The sequence below is a fragment of the Nyctereutes procyonoides genome, unplaced genomic scaffold (assembly GCF_905146905.1).
Source record: "Nyctereutes procyonoides isolate TBG_1078 unplaced genomic scaffold, NYPRO_anot_genome, whole genome shotgun sequence".
Taxonomy (NCBI): Eukaryota; Metazoa; Chordata; class Mammalia; order Carnivora; family Canidae; genus Nyctereutes; species Nyctereutes procyonoides.
In genome coordinates this window covers 21,898,402-21,916,902 of record NW_026575030.1, presented here as the reverse complement: position 1 = coordinate 21,916,902, position 18,501 = coordinate 21,898,402, and the positions used below count along the sequence as shown (strand labels likewise).

The following is an 18,501-nucleotide window of genomic DNA, read 5'->3' as shown; positions in this document are numbered from 1 at the left end:
TTCCATGTGTTCCTGAGAAGAAGGTATAACCACTAATTCTTGGTTCAGGTCTCTATATATGTCCATATGTCAAGCCCAATCACATTGTTTTATGGATATTTTCAGTCTGGTACCCCCCTACCCCCCTCCACACACACACACACACAACCTCTCTTTCTCTCTAGTTTGGTTAGAAAGGTGTGTCCTCAAAAATAAAAAGATAAAAATATGACTTTTAATGAAAGAATGAAAAAAAATCTGTCACCTGTCTAAAAATAGTTGATGGAAAGAAACAAAAAGGAGGTTCATCTCTATGTGTGCATTAGTTTGCACATGGTCTAGGTGAGAAGGTGGATAACTCTTGGAAGTCCTCCACCCTCCCTGGATGTATAAAGAAAAGAGCACCCACTAACGGTGGGCCATTACCATCATCTGTGCCTCTGATTGACATCTCCCAATGAAGCATAAAATTTCCTAAGTGGGGGAATTGTGACAGATTGTGGAGAGAGCCCAAATGTTTGTCTTTCCCATTTCTTAGGTAGGAGTCACAATGTAATTCATGACCTTTCATCATAATACCTTTCTTCAAAAACCAACCTTCACTCTACTTTGTGAGGACAGAGGGAGGAATAAAAAAGGCCAATGGAAATTTACACGATGTTGATGATGATGCTTATTGAGTATCTATAGTGTTCCAAATACTATACAGATATTATAGGGATGTGTTTAATCTAATCCTTACCACACCGTGAGGTGGTGGTTGAGTAGATTTCCAGGAAAAAGATCCCAGGCTTTGTTATGTAATGATTTTGAGGTCCCGCAACTAGTAAGTGTAGAGCCAAGGTTCCAACCTTGAGCTACCCGATTCTGAAGCCTGTGTTTGTTTTACCAGCATATGTGGTCACTCGCTGTAGCAATTTTTGTCAAAAAATAAGCTCTAGCAATTAAAATGTAGTTTGCCCCATTGTATTGAAGTTTTGTGAAGCTAGGTATGATTCTAGTATAATCCCCACCTGGTTCTAAATGAAACTGCTTATATCACCTAGATGCACCACTGAATTCCTTCCCAAGACGTGCATTTGTTGTTGATAGCCGTAGGCTAAGTCATGTTTTAGCTAGAAGAGGTGCATGTTTTAGTATTTCCCAAAGGTGAGATCAAGTTTCTGATCTGTTCAAAACAATTGATTTTTTTTAATCTCATCCGCAACAATCTGAAGGTTTTTCCCTCCTCCAAGTAGAATCCTCGTATTTTCAGAAGATCCTTCAAAAATACTGTATGTTAATAGAAGGGAAATAAAACACATAGATACTTATGTGAGACACACGAAAGGTATCTGTGAGCCATAAAAGTGAGTCAACTTTCTCTATTACACTTAAACCTAAAATTCTGGGCCTATAGGACTATATTGTTAAAAATGGCTCTCTGGTAATTAAGTATTATAAAAACGATGGTGCAAAAGAAATACCTTCACTCCTGAAGTCCATCTACAGAAGGAAAGAGCATTTGAGCATGGCACGGTTAGCCCGAAATGAGCTAGATGGGCACCACTGCAATGTAAAGAAGCCAGAGAGTTGTCCCCTGGGAATACTGACTGGTTACCTGTTACATGATCCAAAAAAGTAGGAGGGCCAGGGCAGGATTGCAAGTTGACCACGGCCATCTGTGAATCACTGAATCTCCACTAAAGGAATTTTCCCACTAAAGGATCAGGCACGTGAGGAGGAGGACACTGGAAGGAGAGACAACTACAGTAACACAATCCAAGCAGAAAACAAGTGAGAGAGTGACAAATGACCTAGGAGACCTGGGGAACTAATTCCAAGTCAGTTGTGGGGTCAAGTAAGAGCCAGTGCAACTTCTGCAGCAGAATTCCTCAAAGGCCTGGGTCCTGGCAGCGTCGAGTACCTTGGCAAAGTGGTGTAAAGACGATGCTGAAATTGAAAGGATGGGCTGAAGCTCTGTGCGAGGTTGTGGCTCCAGATCTCCTCTCCAGCTGCAGGCAGCTGTAGGACTGTCCCACCCCATCCAGGAAAGGGCTGGACGTCCATTCTCCAGACAGGGTAAAACCAAGTGCCTCTGTTCTCAGGGACGCTGGCACAGTGCGGGGCAGCAGAACCTCCCTGCAGACAGGCCCGTTATGAGACTGTATCCTTGCTGGATCTTTGGGACCCCAGCTTTCTTAGCCACTCAGCTTCTACAAGCGGACAATTGGGGCTTCTCTGCCCAGGCAGGAAGTAGGAGGATCTTTCTCTGGGAAATCTGGCCAGCCCAAGAAAAAAGTCTTAAAGATACTGACTTTGGAGCTTTCCCAACTAAACCATCCACTCAGATCCACCCTACAGTGATGGGTCGAGCTGACAGGCTCCACCCCCCACACTCAAAGCTTCCAAACACTGTTCAGTCTCCAGCTTTTAGAGTGAGCCAGCTTCAGAGCCGGCCAAGGTAGACAGTAAGCCCATGGTAGCCCATCTGTCCCACTGATGACAACCAGAATCCCCGGACAAAATACCAAAAAGCAACTACCTCAAGATTCTGAAAAGCAAATAACAGGGAGAATAGGGAGCCCAGTTAAAACTTGAAGCAAGGGATCCCTGGGTGGCGCAGCGGTTTGGCGCCTGCCTTTGGCCCGGGGCGCGATCCTGGAGACCCGGGATCGAGTCCCACGTCGGGCTCCCGGTGCCTGCTTCTCCCTCTGCCTGTGTCTCTGCCTCCCTCTCTCTCTCTCTCCCTCTCTCTCTCTATCATAAATAAGTAAAAATTAAAAAAAAAAAAAACTTGAAGCAAGTCCAGGACAGTGGCAGTGAATTCTCTGGTTAGTTTGTTGTGTTTAACCTAAGGGTGGGCCAAACTAGGGAACTGAGCAGCATGCACAGGGAGCAGCTCCAAAAGAAACCCATCGTTCTGGCCAAAAGGCAGGAAAGAGGATCCCCTTCAAGCTGAACAAAGGAGGAAAATGCCTTTCCCTGCCTCCCTTCTTTGTCTCCTTGCTTTAGCTTAAGCAAGAAGCTAAAACTCTGAAGGAATCCCATCTAGAAAGACGGGCCCATGGGAGCCAAAGAATGTGTGGGAAATCTCAATGAGAAGAGCCAAAGAAGGAGATCCCCTGATTCTGTGCATGGAACAACACAAATCCTGGGCTGCTTTCAAGCTGTGCAGAGATAGAAGACAAAGCACCGAAGCTGAGCAAGGCTTTGAGGACTGAACTACGATATAAACCACCACTCAGTTACTCTGCAGTTACCCTGCAGACTTCTTAGTCCCAGATTAATCTTGGAGTGGTCCTCAGAAGGAGCACTCTTTGTCAGAAATGAGGACTGAATTCTATCACGAAAAGGAAAATATTTGTAGTTTACTGAGCTTCAACTGTGAATAGCCCCTGACCTAGTTGCAATAACGGAAACCCTGAATATTGATTAAAATATCATTCTGGGAGGACAGGGGATGGAGAAAGTGGCCATGTCATGGGGACAGGGAGGGGAGAGAGGATAACATCTCCCTTTCCAGAGTTGGTGTCAAGCACCAAGAATTAGCCACACAGACATAGACTACCCAAACAATAGGCTAAAATATAATTAGTATGTTAAACTGCCATTTAGGTGAGGAAAATGAGGGTGGGAGGATGGGATACTATTTGTTTTAATAAGAAACCTTAAAGCTAATTGACTTTTTAAATCATGGGGATGCATAACTTCGATAAGCACAGTTTTTTTAAAAAAATTGAGGTACAGGAGCACCTGGGTGGGTCAGCCAGTTAAGCTGACTTTGGCTCAGGTCATGATCCTGGGGTCCTGGAGTCAAGCCCACATCAGGCTGTTTGCTCAGTGGGGAGCCTGCTTCCCCCTCTGCCCCAACTCTCTCACTCTCAAATAAATAAATAAAACCCTTTTTAAAAATTGAGATATAGGAGCACCTGAACATGGCCACTCAGTTCAGGCGAGCTCTCCTTAGCATTCGATTGTTTTCATGCATCCAAAGTCCTCTGGAAGGAGTGACCTCTGATAATCAAACAAGAGAGTGCTGTTAAAAGCCAGAATGGGGGTGCCTGGGTGGCTCAGGTGGTTGAGCGCCTCACTCTTGTCTTTGGCTTAGGTCATGATCTCAGGGTAGTGAGATTGGGCCCTGCCTCAGGCTCTGGGCTCAATGCAGAGTCTGTTTGTCCCTCTCCCTCTCCTCCTCCCCACACTCGTGCTCTCTCCCTCTTTGGCTTTCAGATAAATAAAATCTCAAAAAAACAAAACAAAACAAAAACAAAAAACATAATGAAGAGGTGCCTGGCTGGCTCAGTCAGTGGAGCATGCAACTCTTGATCTTAGAATCGTGAGTTGGAGCCCCAGATTAGGCATAGAGATTACTTTTTTTTAAAAAAAAGTAATTTATTATTTTATGATATAGAACTATCAGTTTGACCAAATATTTGCTTACTGTGCAAAAAGAATAACGTCTTCTGTATAATGGGCATTCAATTAGTATTTGCTAATCAATTAGTATTGATTGGCATATTCTCTTCTTTAGTGAAAATCTATCACAGAAAAACATTATTGTCAGAAAGTTACTTGGTGAGCACAGAGCGAGGTCAAGGAGTCAGTTGGACAATCTTCGTGGTGCCCATGGTGTTGGATGCAGCCATTTCCCCTAGAGGGATGGACTCTTGACTCCTCTACTCATGGGTCAGGGTGCCTCAGGGACAGGCCTAGGGTGGCACTGCTTGTCACCTCTGACTCCCTTTCTCTGGTCCCATTGCTGACCAGTTCCCCTTCTAATTCACTTTCTTACTAGCTCCTATTGGGCTGCAGCTGAGTCTGGGAACCATTCTATTTTAGGTCTGGCTAATTTTGTTAGATGTGAAGATGACATGGTGGTTATACATTTTTAAATGTCCTTGTCAATTAGAAATGCAAACGGAAGTATTTATGAGTGAAATAACATGATATCTGGATTTTTGCTAAAAATACTACAGGGAAAGGCAAGAGGTAGGAAAGGAATAGATGGAATAAAGTTGGCAAAATGTTGATAATTATTGAAGCTGGATGCTGGGTGCACAGATCTATTATTCTCTCTACTTTTGTGTATATTAGGAAGATACCAAGATAATAAATACCAAGATAATAAATAATACCAAGATAATATGAAAAAAATGAAAACTTGTCTTTTTAGAGAATGTCTTTGAAAAAAAAAAGTCTTTGAAATTATCAGAGTAGAATTCCTCCTTCTTTAACATTATTATTATTGTTGTATTTTAGAGAAATATACTCTGCTTAGAAAACTGACCCCGTGGTGGTTGTTCAAAGTGATGGAGAAATCTATTGACTAAAAACGATATTAGTTTTCCGCATCTCAAAGAACCCTGAAATGCTAAGGAAGCAAAACATGGCCTTTCTGAAAGATAACATTATAATTTAAAAGGAGGAAAGTAGGATTCCTAATAAAAATGTTAGTGTAACCATTTCAGATAAAACTTCATGCATCCTTGAATAAACAAGACCTACTTGATTGATGAAGCTTAGCAACATGCTTTCTCCCTTTCGCCTTCCAGAGGCCGTTTCTCCATAGTAAAGAAATGCATTCACAAGGCTACCCGCAAGGATGTCGCCGTGAAATTTGTCAGCAAAAAAATGAAGAAAAAAGAGCAAGCTGCCCACGAGGCTGCCCTGCTTCAGCACTTGCAGCACCCCCAGTACATCACTCTCCATGACACCTATGAGTCCCCTACATCCTATATCCTGATTTTAGAACTGTAAGTACAGGCTTTTCTTAGGGGATCTCCAGCTGTTTGGGCTATTTATTGTCTGCTGGAAATGGCAGTCACGTTTTGTACAACATCCTGCGGTGTACGTAGTGTTGTATGTCCCATATATTTTATAAAAATGTGGTTCCCATTTATCAATTAGAAAAAATCAGCGATAAGGAAGACCCTTACAACTAGGGAAGCTGGGACATGAACCCATATCTGTCGCGCTCTGATTCTCATGTTCTTTCTGTTATGGACTCGTGGACTGGGCAGGGGTTTAGGGAAAGTTTATCAACAGTTGGCTTATTGACAGGGGTGGAGTTGAAATGAAAGAGGGGGTTTGTGCATTGATCCACTGCCACAGCATCCACGGTCTACCACCCAAGAAGTTCCTTTTAAAGTGGAGCCTTAACCTGGGGATGCCTGGGTGCCTCAGTCGGTTAAGCATCTGCCTCAGTTCAGGTCATGATCCCAGGATCCTGGAATCAAGCCCTCTGTCAGGCTCCCCACTCAGCAGGGAGTCTGCTTCTCCTTCTCCCTCTGCCCCTTCCCTCTGTTCTTGCACTCACTCTCTCTCAAACAAATAAAATCTTTAAAAAATAATAAAAAATAAAGTGGGGCCTTACCTTTGAAATAGTCCACTCATTCCAGATTTTCTAGAAACTCGGGCAATCATATACTTGGCCCTAGAACGCATCAAATAAAGCACATTCTCCCCCACTATGGCCCCAAGCAGAGATCATGTCCTGTGGCTCACAAGGCTCTAACAGAGGCTAAAAAGAACAAAGTCCTTTCAGAAGTATGGAGCCCTCATAGAAAAGTCATCAGATGCCTGCCAATGACCCTGCACCCAAGACCAGTGCTGCGTATGGCTCCGCATGAGCCTGTGTTCAGAAGTGCCCCCACTTACAGCTTTTCAGTTGTCATTTTAGTGTGGCTCTTGTGTGCTGGTTTGTCCAGGTGTTTGTGTATGAGGGCCTTTGAAGCAGTAACCTAAAATTTATTTATGTTGAAAAAAAGACATCCAAAAGGTGAAAATATCTTCAGCTACATTTTTTAATTGGTTGAAAAGAAACAAAACAGAACCAACTCTATTAATATTTGTAATTCTTTTGTGATACGTTACATAGCTGTGTAGTAGATCAACTGTCACCCTGGATTTAACAAACACACTTATAAGCAGGCTTCCAGAACCGAACCTGTTTCTTGGGAGCTTCCTAACTCAAAAGGTGTATTTTGTTGGCAGTGAACTATTTTCATTTACATGTGACAACGTGTGACACCCGAGTTCCAGTAAAAAGGTATCATCACTTGCGTATCAAGGTAATAGGGCAGACCCAGAACTCTTTGCCCCTTCACATTGGCCAGCTTGCATCGTTCCAAGGAGCCATGCCGATTACCAGGCTGCCACAGTGCAATTCTTGGAATGAAGAGCCTGGACTCTGATCCCAGCTCTGTGATTTGGGGCAGGGCCTTTAGATTCCCCGGCCTCAGGTCCTCATCTGTGAAGTCTGAAGAATTATTTCCACTTCTCAGAGATGTTACAGGGATTAAATCAGATGAATAGCGGATTGAGCCAGTTTAGCAACGTTTACTGAGCACTCCCTGTGGGCAAGCATCTGTGTGGAACCTGGGCCAGCAGGGAAGGAATAAAGATGAGAAGATGGTGGCTTTTGTCTTTGAGAAGTCCAAAGTCTGATGAGGAAGACCAATCGGCAAGTGAATGATTTCAGTTTAACATGGCAAATGCTGAGAAAGAACCATGTATTTTGGAGAGTTGCTGTGAGAGAACATAGAAATGTGTTTCTGGGACTAGAGGTCCAGGAAAGATCAGTGGAGAGGCCGTGCCTGAGGTAAACCCTGTGACCAGAGATCACCTCCTTGGTGGCCACCCGAATCTCTTGTAGAGCTTTTCTCCGTCAGGCAACCGAGGTTCTGATCGCCTAGTTTGAGGGGGGCCTGGGCATCTGCATTACCCAAAAGCTCTGAGAGTGAGCCTGGTGCTGAGACGTGCAGGTCTGGGAGCAGTGCTGCGAGAAGGGTGGGGTGCACCTAACCCAATCCTACTTCATTCCACGCTTATCACACCCACCCCACCCTTGGCAGGGTCCTAGGGCTTCACTCCTATCAAGGAGAGCAGCAGGAGAGACCAGGAGGGAAGGAACCGGCTAGAGAAGGGGAGGGAAGCCTGGAAACACTGTTTACTGAGCACTTACGACTGCTACCAATTATGTTCAAAGGCCTCATTGTCTCACTTGATTCTTGCACGGCCCTCATAACGTGATTGCTGTTGTGATTTCCAGTTTACAAATGAAGAAACCAACACGGAGTTTAATTGACTTGTCCCAAGCCCCCCCCCCCCCCCCCCCCCCCCCCCCCCCCCCCCGCCTCTAGGTGATAGAATCAGGATTCAAATCTGGATTCAAATCTGGATCTGGCTGGCTCCACCATCCATGTTCTCGGTCACGGGTTTTACGATTAGAAAATTGCTCAAAAGGCAAAGGATCCAAAAAAGGGTCAAGATTGCATAAGACAAACTTTGCCCACTTTCTATTTTCCTCAACTGAAAATTGATAAATGAAAGGAATTTGCAAAACATTTTTGGGGCAGCTCACAAGCCTCCAGGTTCCTGTGAATCAGAATTCACTGGAACTGGGCTGAAGGCAGATGCTCAACCGCTGAGCCCCCCAGGCGTCCTGTTAATCAGAAAATGCGCGCTCTCTCCTCTCTCTCTCTGAAGACCTTCTCTCTTTTGCAATCTAACCTTTTTTTTTTAAGATTTTATTTATTTATTCACAGACACAGAGAGAGAGAGGCAGAGACACAGGCAGAGGGAGAAGCAGGCTCCATGCAGGGAACCCAACGTGGGACTCGATCCCGGGTCTCCAGGATCACACTCCAGGTTGTAGGCGGTGCCAAACCACTGCGCCACTGGGGCTGCCCGCAATCTAACCTTTTAATGGAGTGTCAGACCTTTTCCCTTGTGACAAAATTTCAAGTTTAACAACATAGAATGTGTCTTCAGGTTATACAGATTTCTTCCGTGGAGCACATCACATGTGTGATTTTTAGATTAACTGATTTTAGTTCTAAACATTAATTTGGGGCTCTAACTAAAATATGCATATGTGGGGCACCTGGGTGGCTCAGTGGTTGAGCGTCTCCCTTGGGCTCAGGTTGTGATCCCAGGGTCCTGGGATCGAGTCCCACGTCGGGCTCCCTGCATGGAACCTGCTTCTCCCTCGGCCTATGTCTCTCCTCTCCGTGTCTCTCATGAATAAATAAGTAATATCTTACAGATAAGTAAACAAGCAAACAAATAGATACAATATGCATGTGTGGCAGCATAGACCTCCGTTTGTAAGAGGGAGTAGGAGAGATTTTAAAGCTCTGACGGATTTGTATGAATCAGTTTGCCATTTCCTTACAAACATACTTCCTTTGTCTTTTCCTCCCCCTTCCAGGATGGACGATGGCCGGCTCTTAGACTACCTTATGAATCATGACGAGCTGATGGAAGAGAAGGTAGCCTTCTACATCCGAGACATCATGGAAGCTCTCCAGTACCTTCACAACTGCAGGGTTGCCCATTTGGACATAAAGGTAATAAGAAATAGCTGCCCTCGCAGGGAAATGGCTAAGTCTGACCTGTCACTCATTTACACTTGAGGGATGTACAGTCTAAGTCGTTTTATTGACATGGATTAGAATCCTTACAAATATTAAACGGAGACTGGGTCGTCACTGAACTTTGAGCATGTTATCCGTGAATTAATGAACACACCGGAGTCACAGTGACATCTGGGGTGAGAGAAGGTGGGGAAGCTTCTACCACTCTTACCCCTGACATTTTGGAAGGAAGCCCATAAATGTCAGGTCTGTGGTGCTCCAAAAGAAGCCCCCATTTTCCAAACTGAACGTTTCATTCTTTTTGTGAGCCAGTGGAGAAGCAGGGGGTAGTTGAGAAGACATGATTTGAAATGTCAAACAGCTTCTCTGAAATGCTGCCCAAACTCAGAATTCAGTCTAGTTTTTTTTTTTTTTTTTTAAAGATTTTAGTTATGTATTGGAGAGAGCAGGAGAGCACAAGCGTTGGGGAGGGAGAAGCAGGCTGCCCCTACAGCAGGGGGCCCAATGTGGGGCTCCATCCCAGGACCCCGGGATCATGACCTGGGCTAAAGGCAGATGCTCCACCCACTGAGCCACCCAGGCGCCCCAGAACTCAGTCTAGTTTAAAGGCGCCTGTGTGCTCTGCGTAGGCAATTTCTCGCGCTCTAGGCTTTGTCACAGAACAGCAGAGCCACGGGTGAGCCACCAGAGTCCTGCGGGTGGTCGGGACGGGGAGCTGAACTTGCCTTCTCTTCTCCCTCACGCCCGCGTCCCCTCAGCCTGAAAACCTGCTCATTGACCTACGCATCCCAGTGCCTCGGGTGAAGCTCATCGACCTGGAGGATGCTGTCCAGATCTCGGGTCACTTCCACATCCACCACCTGCTGGGGAACCCCGAGTTTGCTGCCCCGGAAGTGATCCAAGGCATCCCCGTCTCCCTGGGCACAGACATCTGGAGCATCGGGGTTCTGACGTATGTCATGCTGAGTGGGGTGTCCCCCTTCTTGGATGAGAGTAAAGAGGAGACCTGTATCAACGTGTGCAGGGTGGACTTCAGCTTCCCGCACGAATACTTCTGTGGCGTGAGCAATGCTGCCAGAGACTTCATCAACGTGATCCTACAGGAGGACTTTCGGAGGAGGCCCACGGCAGCCACCTGCCTGCAGCATCCCTGGCTGCAGCCCCATAACGGCAGCTACTCCAAGATCCCCCTGGACACCTCCCGCCTGGCATGCTTCATCGAGCGCCGCAAGCATCAGAACGACGTGCGGCCCATTCCCAATGTCAAGAGCTACATTGTCAACCGGGTGAACCAAGGGACGTAGCCGTCTCCTAGCCCTTGGGGTTCCACATGGAAGTGCAGTGTGAACCAAAGCGAGACTGAATGTCTGTAAATAATTCTGTTAGTTCACTCCATGCAGTTCTCTGGCTTGAGAGATGTACCTCTTAAACCTCGTCAGTGGTTATTCAGGGTCTGGGCAGCAGTAAAATTATCCTAAATCCAGGGGCTTTTCAGAAGGTCAGTTAGAAGAGAGAAAGATGCCAAGAGTCACCCAAAGCATTAAAGAGGGGGGCAAGGATGACAAGAATGTTAGCTGTTATAAAGTTTGAACAGTGCGTTCCAAAATGCGTGGTTAACTGGGCAAAGCCAAAGCTCACTGTAGTGAGTATCGACGGTTTGTAACTCTGCTGAAATTTTAAGCAAAAAAAAGTTCTATTTAACAGAGATGTCATGTATGTCAACTATTCTGGTTTAGATTACTTAGATATAGTTTCTTAATAGGATACATATACACATATGGTAAAATATATCCCATTCAGGTTTCAGAGTTTTATAATATAGAGGTATATATGAGATCAATCCTAAGTAACTTTGAGTGCTCCAGTTAAGACAGTAATTTATTTACCGAAGCATTACATTGTTTTGACTAAGCACAATTAGATGACAAGTTTTTTAGAGCATTTTATAAATCTTGTATAGAAATCTTTTACCAGAACCTGTGCATTAAGAGAAAGCAATGTTACCCTTTTGCAACCTGTGAATGAGAAGATTTTCCTCTCAGTCACCACTATTTGATTAACAGAGGTTCTGTACATGAAACGCTACCCCCAAATTCACTGGCAGCTCAGAGTTAATCTGGCAGGAAAGCCTGCCGGGAAATCAGTCCAAATACAGTTAAGAGTTGTGGGGCTATTTTTATGTCTACACTCGGTTCGAACTCGGTAATGAATATAACAGGTTCACACAAAAGGGCAAATAGAAACCTTTCCTACGGTTCCTACGAACAACGGAACAACACTTTCTGACTTCTACAGCTGTAGAATGCAGTGCTCAGAAAGGTGGCTTGCTTTATTTCTAACCCCTTGTGGAAGCTAAGGGGTACTTACCAAAAGGAGGCAGCCATATAGGCCCTTAAAGGCCTGGTCCTAAGTCCTTTTTGAAGCCATGGAATAAATCTGATATATCACTCTAACACAGCATTGAGTTTTAACTGTGATTGCCGTATCTATCACCACTCAGCCGCTGATATTTCCCCGGAACAAAAGGACTAATTGCACTTTTGAGGCCAACGCTGCTTTCTGGCATGTATTCTCCACACGAGGTGATTCTGAACTGCCCTTTACCCCACTAGTGGGGAAAAAAAAAATTCAGCCTGGGCATTTCATGATTGTTTTTCTTTGTTTTGGGGGAAGATTTGGGGTTTTTTCTTGTGTTGGTACATGATCCACCCTTTGTTTTCTGGGATGTTTTGAAAATTGCTGTTATGCAAATAATATTTTAAGACTGTAACTCAAGTATGTGTCCTCAAATCAGGTTGAATGGCATCACTTCTCTCCTATGAGAGGATGGAGAAAATTCGAAGCGTGTGGCACAGAAGTGCGGGCAGAAGAGTTTAGGGAGGATTAATAGAATTACAAATCTATCTAAATGAAAAAGAATGGTGGAAACGAAGCCTGAACTTTAATATATAAAAACACTTCTTCCCACAGCGGAAATGTAGAATTGAGAATACTCATCAGTCGACTTCCTCCTTCACCCTCCACCTCATCCCATCCAAGATTATAGATTAATCAATTAGTAGGAAGTACAAGCAATAAGACTAGATAGCACTTCGTATTTTTAGGATTAACCAAATACCTGGATACTGATTCCACGTGTATTTGGTTCCTAGTTCCAAATGACCTGGGTCACCAAGGCGCCCTCACTCCGAGCCCGCCCCTGACCGAAACCCCCGTCTCCACTTAAACCTACGTGTATATACAAATACTATCTGATATAATATTTTAAAATTTAAAACATTTACTAAAAAAAAAAGCCTTTTAGTAAACATGTCTTCATTGTGAGATCTAGCCTAAAAGAAGAGAGCCTGGTCCCAAGGGCTCATCTCGGGATGGAGGGCAGGTGCTGAGGGTTGCGAATACCCATCAAGTGCGGCTTGGCAAGGTCTGTCTTGTCCACTGTGTACGAGGACTACAGAACTCCCTGCTGAGTCCTTTAGAGTTTTTATGACCATGTAAGAGATGGGCTGAGTTTCTGCTGGAGAAGATGAGGGCCTTGGACAGTGTGCAGAGAGGGCGGAGGAGCATTCGCGAAATCCTGTTGTGGGAGGGCAGCTGACAGAATGTTAGAGCCAAAGCTTCGATATCAGCGTTTACATCAGAACGTACCAGGGACGCCCCCGGTGTGGGCTTGCGTGGGATCTCCCCTCCTCCCACGTACTCACGTTGGGGAAGTGAGGAGACAGGAGAGGTGAGACGTAGAAATGAAAAGTAGTCTGATTCTGTTAACTGGAGCCAAAGTACAATCATTAGACTAGAGTAAATTTAATAGAGGCCCTAAGAGAAAGGGTGTGTATTTTATATAGTTTGGTAACTAAAGAAAACAGAGAGGTGCGCTGCCTGGAAAGCCCCTGTTCCTTCCCCAATAGAGAGCAGTCCTGCTTCAAGAATTCTCCAGAGCCAGTTGGAAATAACAAGGAATCCCCGCAGGTGGGGCTGGGAAGTGTACTTGAGGTTGCTCTGTGGGCAACTGCCTGAGGCAAAAAGGATTAGAAACCACTTTCATGTACCTGTTTTGCCAGATATTTATGACTTTGTGGTAGAGAGAGGAAAGAAGAGAAAATGGTCCACTTCCACCATAATTGTCGTAGTTCTTGAAATCGAAACTTCACTAGGAATTCGTGCGGGTGAACTTCCAGTTGAAATGGGAAAAATTAATGTTGGTTAAAGTCATAAGTTTCTTGCTTGGCTTATTATATTCGTTACAGAGTTTTGGGGTTTGTTTCGTTTTGTATGGGTGGGATGCAGAAAGAAGGAAGAGATCAGGGACAATTCATAATGCTTTTGTAAAGATATGATTTACTGCATCTTTTACATTTGTTTCAAATTAAATAGATTTATATTCACTTACAGCTGAATGTGGGAAAATTTTTAAGAAAAAAAAAATTGTAATGTTGGAGGTGTCCTTCAGGACCCCCACAGCCATAAACACTTTTGGGGGAGTAGAGGAAGCAGAGGAAAAGCTGGCTTCACCACTTTGTCGCTTTGTCATTCACAAAGCCTTTATAAATAGTAGTGCCTTTCAGAGGGGAGGATGGGAGAAAAAGAAGCTCGTTGTACTTAGATTGACTGATACTGCAGCATTTTTTTTCTTTATGTTAAAATATCTTTTCAATGAAAACATCTGAATATAGGGTGAGGCCAGGAATTCTTGAGTTTCAACCTCAGCTCTTCCTGATTCGTCCTTTCTTACAGAAAGTCTTTGTTTTTTCTGTCCCAAATGTCCCCATTGTTAAAATGGGAGCGCTGGTGGTGGTGGAAGGAGGAGGGACTTTAATCTCATAGGAATCTTGCAAAAATAGCATAGTGATGTCTAAAAAATACTTTGATTTTCTTAAAGTGCTATACACTGCCAGTGCTAAGGATTTTATTGATAGTGACTTTGAACATTCCGGGTTTTCAATATTCGTGTTTTAGGAAACCATTTGCAAACTCATAAGATAAATTGTGTAAATTGATTTTAATTGGAAGTACCAGGTGCTCTTTGTCTAAATGTTACTTGGTCTTAGCCTGTAATTTCAATCATTTGAAAAGCTTGTCTACAGAAAAAGGTTAGGAGAGCTGATGGTCTTGTGTGAATAAACTGTTTTCTCCAATATTTCTGATGGCAGACCCAGAATAGGATGCCCTCCAAAGCAACTGCTACTCTCTCTTCTCAAGCTTTACGCTCTGGAAAAATTGACAGAAACCAACTCAAACAGCCACTTTCCTCCCTGGAAGTGCAGAAGTGAGAATAAAGTGTTGTTTGATATCACAACTCATTTCCTCAGAATCTCATCAGCATCCCTTACATGGGGCAAACTACATGCATGGGTGTAGAAGTGAATTGAACTGTTGGATTTTGGAAGGAAAACCTTGGATTTTTTTTTTTTTTTGAGATAATCAGGTGTTTCAGGAGTAGCATATTTGCTTTCCCAAAGTCTCCATGATTCAGTGCTCATGAGTTAGTCATTCCTCGTTTGCTTGCCTACGTGAAAGTGCATGGAAATTTAGATTCGTGAGAACATGAGAGAGCAAATGCATTATAAACTAGATAGTGGTTCTATCTATGTATTAACTGAAACTTTGTCCCACAAATTTGATAGAGGAGGAAATACTGCAAACATAGGGGTCTCTGTAGTAGGGCAAAAGTGCAAACTCACCACTCCCTTGTTCAGTTTTGAGAAATGTGGGCTTTATTCCTTTTTCTCCTGTTCCTTTTTCTCCTGTGTAGCATCTCTATGGAGTCTGGGTTAGGCTAACTAACATAGTATTCGGGCTTCCAATGGGTTTATTTGCATTATGGCTTTTCTTAACTGTTTAATGTCTAGGGATCCTTTGGAAATTAATAAATCTGGGGGGGGGTTAGAAAAGACAAGGTTCATACATACTCCACTAGGAAAAGGGAAGCTACTCTATTAATATTTGTTTTCTAATAACTACAAGGCTCTCAGCTGTCTCATTAATTCTAGAGAGTTAAAAAGAGCTGAAATTTGTCCATAGCACTAGACATTTTTAATAGGAAATATTACTCATGGGAGAAATCTATATAGAAATAGAACACAGAAATATCACAGGCCATGTTTTCAGTGAAAGGCATTTCTGCATTTTCCATGTGTATAGAAGTTAGAGGAGAGGAAAAAGCAATTATTCTAAGACATATTTTCATCTTTCAGGGACACTTACGGAAAGTTTGAAGTTAATACTCATGAAAGCCTGAAATACTCATAGGCTATCGTGTTTTCCTGTCAGCCTGTTCGTTGGGAGATTCTAAAATGTGATCCGATTCAGTTGTGTTCAAATGATCAAGATCAACTGTCTTTTCAGATACCTGTTACTTCTGAGGGTGAGGTTAGTTGAAAAGAGGGAGGGTGGTGGGGGGAAAGTGCAAATAAAATTCCTGGCGTCCCAACTTAACTGAAGCAAGCTAATTTGCTAGCCCAGGGATAGCTAGCATTAAGAGTTCCATCAATGCCTGACTTCTATCAAGAAATAAATGCACATCCTGGAGTATTATGGGGACTGTTACCATGATCTCAGAGACTGTGGTTATGAATTTGAAGTTAACAAAACATACATCTTCTCTTACTAACTTAAGCCATATCTGTCATCTCTGTGTCTGATTTTTTTGATCCTGGTGCTTTTACTTCTGTTTCTGCCAAACTCCAGCCGACTCTATGGGGAAGGTGAGTAACACCAGTAGTTAGGACAAATGTGAAGACTGTGAAAACCGAAACATACCCGTCAGAATGAGATCCTAGTCAGAGAACGGTAGTGATCAAAAGTGCAAACTGTTGGAAAATATGGATATATGTACATCTGTACATGTATATAGTGTATAATATGTATGTATATGTTATTGCTCATATGCAGAAATCTATCCAGTTGAAGACAGCCCGGGTCGGTCAGTTTTTCTACTAGAAAACCTTTTAGGGCCATTCAAAACCATTAGGGCTGATGGGTGGAGTTAAGAGTCTACTCATGTGGGAACTGTTTGCTGTCCTTTGAAGTCCACAAAGCCAAGTGAACAAAGCCTGAAAACATAATGGGACCATCGTTTAGGCTGTTTACCTAGGGTAGGGGTATCTTTATGTCTGAATAATTAATAGTTGGTTTGCAAACTGCCTTGGCACCTATTGGTTTTGAGTGACCCCCTCCCCACCAGGTTTTTTGAGAGTTTGGAGGGCTTCTCTGGCCATTCAGATAAAGGGCCTTATCCATAAATGGATAGGTTTCCCCATAGGGACCATTATACATATACATATAAATACATACTTCCATCAGGCTTGTAACAATTGATTTAAAATCACTCCACAGTATTGATAAATAGCTCTATATTTTCAAGGTGCAGAAGAATTCCACAGCCTTAATTATTTCAGTGTCTTGCTGGTCTGCCTTAAGTGTATCTTCTGGGTTTTCGGTTGTCTTATTATTTTTAAATTTTTCTGCAGTTCATTTTGTATGCACACAACGTCGTTTTGTAAAGGTAGGTTGTAAATATTTTATTTGTAAGTCAAAATCACCCATGTGTAATGTTGTAAAGTGATGACCTGCTGTCTTGTTATTATGACTATGGTAAATGTTCTAAGTTATGGATGAAACTTCAAAATGTACATCTCACAAGTTATGCATTCCTATAAATATACTATACTAAAGATATCTCTGGTGGTCTTTTTCTTTTTAATTAAAACCATTGTTCAAAGGAAAGGGTAATTTTTTTTCTCTTCTCCAAGTATATGAAGGCTTTGACAAGTGGAAAATATCATGTTATTATTACAACACGTTTTGCTCAGGATTATGGGAGGAACAATTTTGTAGCCTGGAGAAGTATCCAAAGGCATTTCTCTATCCATTAAAAAAAAAAAAAACAAAAAACTCTCAGCTGTGTCACTCACTTCGTTCTGGTGTTCCAGGTACCAACTCTGTTAGGAAATTGTCAAGCCGTTTGAGCTGGATCTCACCAATCTATGCATCATGCTGTGGACTCTGGATTAGCCTATGCAGACGGACGGGATCAGGTCTGTGTGCGCCACCCAAGTGTGAATGAGGCTGATTCGGGGTACAATGTTGATTAGCTAGAGTGTCAGAGATGAAAAGTGTTTTGATTAGCTTACTTCGCCAACAAGAACAAAAATGTGGGTTTTTTTAAAAATCTCATTTTTTTTGAAGATTTTTTTTTTAAAGATTTTATTTATTCACGAGAGGCACAAGAGAGAGAGAGAGAGAGAAGCAGAGACACAGGCAGAGGGAGAAGCAGGCTCCATGCAGGGAGCCCGAGGCAGGACTCGATCCGGGGTCTCCAGGATCATGCCCTGGGCCACAAAGGTAGGTGCCAAACTGCTGAGCCACCCAGGGATCCCCAAAATAGATAAGATCTTAAAAGAGAAGCCTAGATTCATCCCACGGGCTAGTCAGCGCAAAGAAAATAGACACTAAAAATAGACAAATGGGGCAGCCCGGGTGGCTCAGCGGTTTAGCGCCTGCCTTCAGCCCAGGGCGTGACCCCGGGGTCCTGGGATCGAGTCCCGCGTCGGGCTCCCTGCATGGAGCCTGCTTCTCCCTCTGCCTGTGTCTCTGCCTCTCTCTCATGAATAAATAAATAAAATCTTAAAAAAAAAAAAAAAAGGAGGGGACACCTGGATGGCTCAGCGGTTGAGCACCTGCCTGCAGCCCAGGGCGTGACCCCGGGGTCCTGGGATCGAGTCCCGCGTCGGGCTCCTGCGTGGAGCCTGCTTCTCCCTCGGCCTGTGTCTCTGTCTCTTATGAATAAATAAATAAAGTTAAATATATAGAAATGAAGTCGGCATCAATGTAAATGAGTAACCATCATGAGCCTTTAAAGGACTTCCTTTAAAGCATCGCCTTCTACGGGAACCGCCCCCACCTTAAGGGATCTATTCCTAAAGACCAGGCTCGCTGGGATCTGCGGACCAACTTGGCAAGACCCAGCAGCTCCGCCCCCCCCACCCCCGCACTCATTACCCGGAGCCGAGCCGCTGAGCTACCCCAGCCGGAATGAAGACGTCATCCTCCAGCGTCCCCGGGGCGCAGCACGACGTCACGAACGGGGACCGGCCAAGCGCTTTACGGCCGCAGGAGCCCCGTCGGGACCGCTTGGTGAGGCCCGGGCCGGGGAGCGGCGCGG

The 18,501-nt window shown here is 43.9% G+C and overlaps 1 protein-coding gene across 7 annotated transcripts in view; it reads left to right on the top strand.

Moving 5' to 3' along the window:
- The window catches only part of KALRN (kalirin RhoGEF kinase), a 656,901-nt gene extending 642,735 nt beyond the window's left edge, over window positions 1-14,166 (top strand). For 2 of the 7 annotated variants that reach the window (XM_055315793.1, XM_055315794.1), the window contains exons 58-60: window positions 5,514-5,714; window positions 9,173-9,311; window positions 10,097-13,540. In XM_055315793.1, coding sequence (XP_055171768.1) covers window positions 5,514-5,714; window positions 9,173-9,311; window positions 10,097-10,642 — 886 coding nt within the window. In that variant the 3' untranslated portion in view covers window positions 10,643-13,540. Of the gene's footprint in view, window positions 1-5,513; window positions 5,715-9,172; window positions 9,312-10,096 lie in introns of all 7 variants that reach the window. The other 5 variants (XM_055315795.1, XM_055315796.1, XM_055315808.1 and 2 more) reach the window with 4 other exon arrangements.
- Window positions 14,167-18,501: the final 4,335 nt, after the last annotated feature.